The sequence below is a fragment of the Octopus bimaculoides genome, chromosome 21, assembly GCF_046866305.1.
Source record: "Octopus bimaculoides isolate indiv1 chromosome 21, ASM4686630v1, whole genome shotgun sequence".
NCBI classification, from domain to species: Eukaryota; Metazoa; Mollusca; class Cephalopoda; order Octopoda; family Octopodidae; genus Octopus; species Octopus bimaculoides.
In genome coordinates this window covers 22,375,060-22,383,119 of record NC_142948.1, presented here as the reverse complement: position 1 = coordinate 22,383,119, position 8,060 = coordinate 22,375,060, and the positions used below count along the sequence as shown (strand labels likewise).

The 8,060-nt window shown below is 36.5% G+C and overlaps 1 protein-coding gene and 1 long non-coding RNA gene across 2 annotated transcripts in view; both read right to left on the bottom strand.

Moving 5' to 3' along the window:
• LOC106876862 (monocarboxylate transporter 12-B) overlaps window positions 1-5,436 on the bottom strand; it is a 100,922-nt gene extending 95,486 nt beyond the window's left edge. Inside the window, exon 1 of the mRNA XM_014925595.3 lies at window positions 4,862-5,436. Coding sequence (XP_014781081.1) covers window positions 4,862-5,129 — 268 coding nt within the window. The 5' untranslated portion in view covers window positions 5,130-5,436. The remainder of the gene's footprint in view (window positions 1-4,861) is intronic.
• A 281-nt stretch (window positions 5,437-5,717) lies between these two features.
• Window positions 5,718-8,060, bottom strand: part of LOC128250453 (uncharacterized) — a 92,577-nt gene continuing 90,234 nt past the window's right edge. Inside the window, exon 3 of the long non-coding RNA XR_008266467.2 lies at window positions 5,718-5,956. This is a non-coding gene — a long non-coding RNA (uncharacterized LOC128250453). The remainder of the gene's footprint in view (window positions 5,957-8,060) is intronic.

The following is an 8,060-nucleotide window of genomic DNA, read 5'->3' as shown; positions in this document are numbered from 1 at the left end:
ATATATATATATATATATGATAAACACAAGTTTATATCACTTGATCCTTACGTACGTTTCACTATTATGGTTCTTCTCAACTTCTGCATGGGATATTCCAGTGGTAACCACACCTGGAGCAGACTGGATGATAATACTCTTGTTCGAACTCTAAACTCACCAGTAGCAGTCGTACTTTTAACTGTATACACTTCATAGTAGATACTGGCGACAGAAACAACATCAATGCCAGATGGCAGTTGCCGTGTCCTGCATAGCGGCTGGTAGCAAGACCAGAGACTAAAAAGTCGATGTTTGTCCATATATACTGGTGGAAGCGAGTTTTGACCAGCATGCTGTCAGCGGATGCGAACTGCTGGTGAGGCACTAAAACACGCCGAAATGACTCGACACAGCAGCTCCACTACAAATGCTTGGTATTTCTCGTCTGCTACCGATATATCTGTGTTCTGATGCATTAGATGTCTTTACGAGAGACTCTCTCAAGACGAATTCCGAAGTATTACGACGCTCTCATAATACATCCACACTGTGTAGGATACAGAGACTACCATGTGTGTGTGTGTGTGTGTATATATATGTGTGTGTGTGTGTTGGTTGTGACCTGGAACTGTAATCATACAGCCTACAGATTTCGGCTAAGAAGCTCAAACTGATGTCAACATATCATAATTTGGTTATGGTGATGGTGACGAAGCAAAGATCGGCAGACATGCCTTAATCAAAGACACCCAATTAGCATGGTCAATGGAGCACAAACTAGATTTATTTGTTGTTATTCACTAAAAGAAAATGTTTATGTTTCAAAGCTTGCATTAAACACCCTTATGTTTTCTAACAGCGATGCCTGGACAAAGCAGAAATACAAGCAGAAGAGAGACATTCTGGACCTCGCTCCTTTCTACGATTTTTCTCTTGGAGTATATTTTCCAGTAAAAAGAAAAGAAATGTGCAAACTTTTACAGCTCAGAACAGTTTGAGTAAACAATTTAACAATCTGCACCCTCCTTTTTCTGCGTGTGTGTGTGTGAGTTTATATATATATATATATATATATATATATATATATATATATATATATATACACTATATACACGCATGTATTTATATGTATATGTGCATGTGTATATATATATATATATATATATAAATCTTTAGTTAAATATATTCAATGAGAATATTATATACTGAATTTATATTGAGTGCTTTGTTGTATCAAAGTATTAATACTATTAAAATATTTATGTATTTAATACGAGCGATCATATATATATTTTATAATATATTATTATTAACATCAAGAAATCAATATTAGAAAATTCATCGGAAAGATATATACATGTGCAGAATAATTGTTGTATTAAAACTATATGTAAAAATATATGTAAATATGTATAAGTATAAATATATAATATAATAATAATAATAAATATGCCAGTTTAAAAATTTTGAATTAAGTTTTAAAACATCTTACGATCGTTTCACAAAAGCGCTGTCTTTATTATGGATTACTACAGAAGAATGACCAAAGAGGCATATATGAATTGCAAGGTTCTCATACTAAAGTCTATTTACCATAAATCAAAAGCTGATAATATAATGGATTTTACGCCTAACTATTATGGATTATTACAGAAGACCAACCAAGGAAGAAAATATGGATTAAAGTCTCATACTAAAGTGTACTTACCAAAATGCAAAGCAGTAATTTTTAATATTAATTTGTTTCAAACAAGCACCGTTTTATAATATTACTTCATATGTAAAAAAAAAAAACTACCATTCGATAAATTATACAAATTCAAAATTTATATCTCTGAAGAGCAGAAGAGTTGTTTATAAATGCTTATCAATATAGGATTCCATTAATAGGACAGCGCTTTTATGAAACGATCGTAAGATGCTTTAAAACTTAATTCAAAATTTTTAAACTGACATATTTATCATTATTATATTATATATTTATACTTATACATATTTACATATAGTTTTAATACAACAATTATTCTACACACATATATATATCTTTCCGATGAATTTTCTAATATTGATTTCCTGAATAATATATCATAATATATATATATATATATATATGTGTGTGTGTGTGTGTGTGTGTGTGTGTGTGTGTGTGTGTGTGTGTGTTTGTGTGTGGAGAATTCACAAAAACACAAAAGACGAAGACAAGTGGCGTAGATAAAAAACAGATGTATTAGTTTAATGTTCGGAAGTGAAAAGTATTTAACGTTTCGAGCCTACGCTCTTCCACAGAAAGAAACAAAGAGAGAAAATAAAGAATGTGTAGTGGCTAGCGATCTATCATGGCGAGTGCCGGACAGAGGGGTCACACAGGAGAGCTAGGGAGAATGGAAGATAATAAAGTAGTGAGGGTCCCAAAACGATGGTGCGCGTGCGTGTTTATAAGAGAGCATGTATGTGCGTATGGAAGAGGGCTGGTGACCTTGACGTGTGCGTGTGTGCGCATATATATATATATATATATATATATATGCGCACTCACGCACAATGATTTCAAATTTCCCCTCAATGGCAGCAATTTTGGGGGATGACAAACTTTGAGGGGGTAAGTCGATTACATCGACCCCAGTGTTTCACTGGTACTTAATTTATCGACTCCGAAAAGATTGAAGGCAAAGTCGACCTCGGTTCTAATTACCACACATACACACAACACACACAAACTTGGTTTGCCCTCATGTGCCTTCTCTCGGTTCTCTCTGTCACCCTCAGCCGTATAGTTAGCTTAGTCCCGTTCAGCCGCGCCAATTTCGCCACTCCCACCTTTCATTCTATCCTCACTGTCTTCTTCAAGTGGCACTCGAAGAAGCTAATGAGAGTCTGATTAATAGGAAAAACTTCACCCACAAATATTTCGACTGTATTTAACATAAATGTTTTTTTGTCATGGTTGTACAGACAACGAAAACATGCTTTTCGTCGCCAAAGGAAAGGGGTAGGTCAATCTCCTCTACATAATCTGCAGATAAAGAGAGCTATTCCGCACGCGGTACCGTCACTTGGACATTAACCTACAAATCAACAATGCACGATCAATGAAAGAGAGCGCGCTTGTAATATTTCGTCTCGCTGCGCACACTGAGGACATGTTGGATTTCTGACGGCTCCAATCATAAGTGATCTTTGCTAGAAGCATATCTTATTCTACTATTTTCTATTGGCCCAGTGAGTGCATTTATGCATGACCAATTAAGTTGAAATTGTAGTTTCGTTAGATAACAACCATTTTAGGGTGAAAAACATACAATTATTTTGTCTGACAGAATCATATTTCAACAACCACAGGGAGAATGATGTGTGAGGTGTAACTGAATAGAAAGACAAAGACATAGAGAGTGAGACAGACAGACAGACAGACAGACAGACAGACAGGGATGACACAGAAAATTGTGCGTGCAGATCATCTTGTAATATCTCACTTTAGATTCCATTAGTATAAAGTAAATTGTGTGGTTGTGTACACACACACAGACACACATCATATATATATGTATATAATTATAAATATACATCTCTGTCTCCCTCTCTCTCTCTCTCTCTCTGTATACACACACACACGCGCACACACACACACACACATGCATATATATATATATATATATATGTATACACACACACACACACACACACACATATATATATATATATATATATATACACACACACACACACACACACATATATTCACAAAGTTTTCTGCGTATGTGTGTGTGTTAGCGAGTGTATATGTGCCTCTAGCTATCTGTATGTGTGTGTGTGTGTTATTAAGGAGATGAGTAAGTAGAGTCGTTATAGTGTTGACTACATTGCTCAGCGGTATGAGTCCAAACTCAATCATAATCCATTTTGCAGTTCATCCACTCAGGATCATTAAATGCATGGCAGAATTACTGAAGCGCTGGACTGGAGGTTTGCCAAATCTCTTCGTTCGAACAGTGATGACACTAATACCAAACAGTATTGGCCCTGGAGTGAGGCCTCTTTCCTTGGACAACAATGGCGGAGTGGGGGAGGAAGGACTAGTGTAGGCAGGCAACTGCCTATCATATTTAGAAAAACTTACTCAGAGCTGCGCATATTAGTGTGGACATGGTCAGTGAGGACTAGCAGAGGGCATACCAACCCACACCTACAAATCTACATGTGGAGAGAAGAGGAGAGAGAAAGTGAAGTGAGAAAAGAGACTGTAGACAGGCGCAAACAAAATAGAACGTTCTGTCTGTCTGTCTCCATCCCTTCAAACAGACAGGCAAACAGACAGACAGACAGATGGATACAAACGTATTTTCTAGCGGATGACAAGTTCATAGGAAGATAGTAAGGATAAAGAACTCCAGTTCAAATATAAAAATCGTGTAAACCTTCTTTACACCTCTTGTCTTTTTCCCTTACGCACGCAGAAATGTACGAGGTGGTGCTGAAAAGTCCCTGGCTTTAAGGGTGTCGCGAAAGGCCTGGTTTGAAGCCCAACTTTCCGAGTTCTTTTACGGGGATTAGCAAAGCTGAAGGATCGATGCAATAAGTGTATGAATCTGGAAGGGGGATATGTTGAATACAATCATAATTAACTGGTCCTCCAGTATTTTCTTTTACCCAAGCCAGGAACTTTTCAGTACACCCTCGTAATTGAGCGTGTGTCTGTTTTGAATGCTTGCCACTTAAAACAGCAAAGGATCAGATGGTAGTATACATATGATGACAATGATGATGATGACGACGACAACGATGATGGATGTGATGATGATGATAATCATCATCTTCATTGTCGTCATCATCAACAACAACATTTAAGAACAACAGAAAAATAGATAAAGGTAAAACTTACCAATAATTAAATGTGTTATGAAACTTCCTAGAACCACAAGACAACCCCACACATTGTGATTACATCTGGGGTCAGACGACGCCAAGGGTTTACTGCGGAAACAACTGCACAAAGATGGTGTCCACTTCTTACTGGTTGTAGTCTTTAATGGAGTGTCGTCATGGTGACAACATCCGTTTGCCGTCAATGACGTGTACACCTGTTTATCCAACAGATCATAACTAGTCTCCTTGTCATAATCACTGACAGGTCTTTTCAAGGAATTCATATTTTAAGAAGGAAGAAGAGCCTGGGAAATGGGATGCCTTGGCCTCTCACTTCCTAGCTTAGTAATGAACCTTGCTCTCCTTATTTTCTTTTCTCTTCACTCTTTCTCAATCTTACTATTTTTCTCTTTATTTCTTAATTCTTTTCCCCCTACTCTTCTCTCTGAAATTCCTTCCTCTCACAAACAGAAACTCCCAATTCTTCTGTCTCGTTTTATGTTGCTTTTCTCACTAACTCGTCTTATCTCCTCATCTCTTTCTTTCTCTCTGTATGTATGTATATGTGCATATATATATATATATATATAATATATATATATATATATATATATATATATATATATATATATATATATATATATAATCACACTCACTTTGCCCCTACTCCCAATCACACTTCTCTCTCTCTCTTTCTCTCTCTCTCTCTCTCACTCTCTCTCTCTTTCTCTCTCTCTCTCTCTCTCTCTCTCTCTCTCTCTCTCGCTCTGATCTCTATCAAGTAGAGAACAGATCTATATATGAGATTATCCAGGTTTGCTGCTCATCTTAATCACGTATATTCCTTAATCTCCACGGGATAAATATAGATATTTTTTTTTTTCATGTGTGATTTGAAACCTTGATCTTCCGTTTACGTCCTTTCTAAATCCACTTTTGTTTTTCTTTTGTTGTCGATTGTTTTCTTATTTTCGTTTTGTTGTTGCTATTCTTCGTGTCTTGAACCGTGAAATTTAATACGTTCGTTCAACGATTGTGATTAATTTGAATTCCGATTCCTTGGACACATGTATTTTGTTCATTTCTCTCATTCTGACTGAATATCCAATACCTGAAAAAAATAACACAATATCAATAATAATAATAATAATAATAATAATAATAATACAGAGATATTGAAAATCAAAGGAAGAAAACATATGTATAACAGCAATCTATTTTCGTTTTGTATCTGTTTGAGAGTCACTTTGCCTTTCATCGCTTCGGAGTTGATAAAATAAGTACCAGTTAAGTGCTTGGGTCGATGTAATCGACTTACTCTTCCCTTCAAAAAACTGTTGCTCGTGTGCCAAAGTTCTATCTATCTACAAATCTATCTATTTATTTAATCCCCATTTATTTATGTATTTGTCTGTCTATCTACAGGTCCGTTTGTCTGTCTTCAAAACAATATTATTTTTCCATCAAAACAATATCTTTTTCCATCTGTCTTCCTATTTAACTAATCAATCACCAAATCAATATAAACAGGCCCCCTTCTACCCAACCATCTTTTTCTCACATCCACCCAGATTATTTCCACCCAATGTCGCTCTAAAAACTTAGTTCGAATCCAGACTATGACGAAAGACACCGCTCAGTGGGATCGAACGCGAAGCTTCTAGGTCGAGAAGCGAAATTGTTAACCACTCAATCACATTTATATTCATACAATAAAATAATACTGAAACAATTATTGACGAGATGTTCACGGCTGGAGAGGCTTTGGTCACAAGCCGATAAGATCAAAGGAAAACATAACCGCCAGAACAGTCAGACCATTCTAGCGAATGCTTATAAAAATATCTTCTGTTTCACAAGTTCTCACATTTACCAACGATACGATATTTGTTTATCTTACACACAGGCACGCGCACACACACACACACACACACACACACACACACACACACACACACACACACACATACACGCACATACAGACACACACAGAGTCATGTATCACTTATCAGTTCCTCAATATTATTTACGAGTATATTTATATTTCGATTAACACAAGTATTTGCAGCTATTTTGGTGGGCGACTGAGAAGGGAGGGCAGTTATATCAACCCATGTTATGCGAGTGAACGCCGGTGCATGCGTGCCTGCGTGTGTGTGTGTGTGTGTGTGTGTGTGTGTGTGTGTGTGTGTGTGTGTGTGTGTGTGTTTATAATAAGTTGCAGTGTGTTCTGAACCTTACAAATATTCTACAACACCCAACTTCCCTCAACACCTATCCAAACCCTCTTCAAAGATCTTGCTTCCAATTTCATTTTCAAGGTTTTCAGAAAAAGAAAACGCCACTATTTCTAACTTCACACACATATACTGTATACACACACTTGTACTTGCATATAAAAATATGCCACAGTCTTGTCTCTTTCGACTACTTTTATTTACTTTTTAGATATTTTCGTTGCAGTTTCATTTCCTGCCTAATATCTATTTTTACAATTGTTCCATCCTGTTTGTTGCATATCTTGCACAATCGCTGATGTGCAGCATGTGCAATTTTTCGGACTGGCATATATATCAAATTGAATAAAATAGAATCAACGAGGAGTACGGTTAGACAGCTATCTAATAAACACTACATATGTTTCGATACAACATAGATCCACATACACAAAGGATTTATAAATATATATATATATATATATGTATATATGTATATATATGCGTGGCTGCGTGGTAAGTAGCTTGCTTACCAACCACATGGTTCCGGGTTCAGTGCCACTGCGTGGCACCTTGGGCAAGTGTCGGGCCAACCAAAGCCTTGTGAGTGGATTTGGTAGACGGAAATTGAAAGAAGCCCGACATATATATGTATATATATGTATGTGTGTGTATATGTTGTGTATCTGCGTTTTCCCCCCCAACATCGGTTGACAACCGATGCTGGTGTGTTTAGGTCCCCGTAACTTAGCGATAAAATAAGTACTAGGCCTACAAAAAATAAGTCCTGGGGTCGATTTGATTCGACTAAAGGCGGTGCTCCAGCATGGCCACAGTCAAATGACTGAAACAAGTAAAAGAAAGGAAAAAGAATATATATATTCTAGATAAATATATTTCTACATTAGTTACAAAATTAAAGCTTAATTTATGGTTCAATTCGTTCCAAGTGGTCGACTGGTTATTAATTCTATTAATAACAAGAAGTGCATTAAGTTT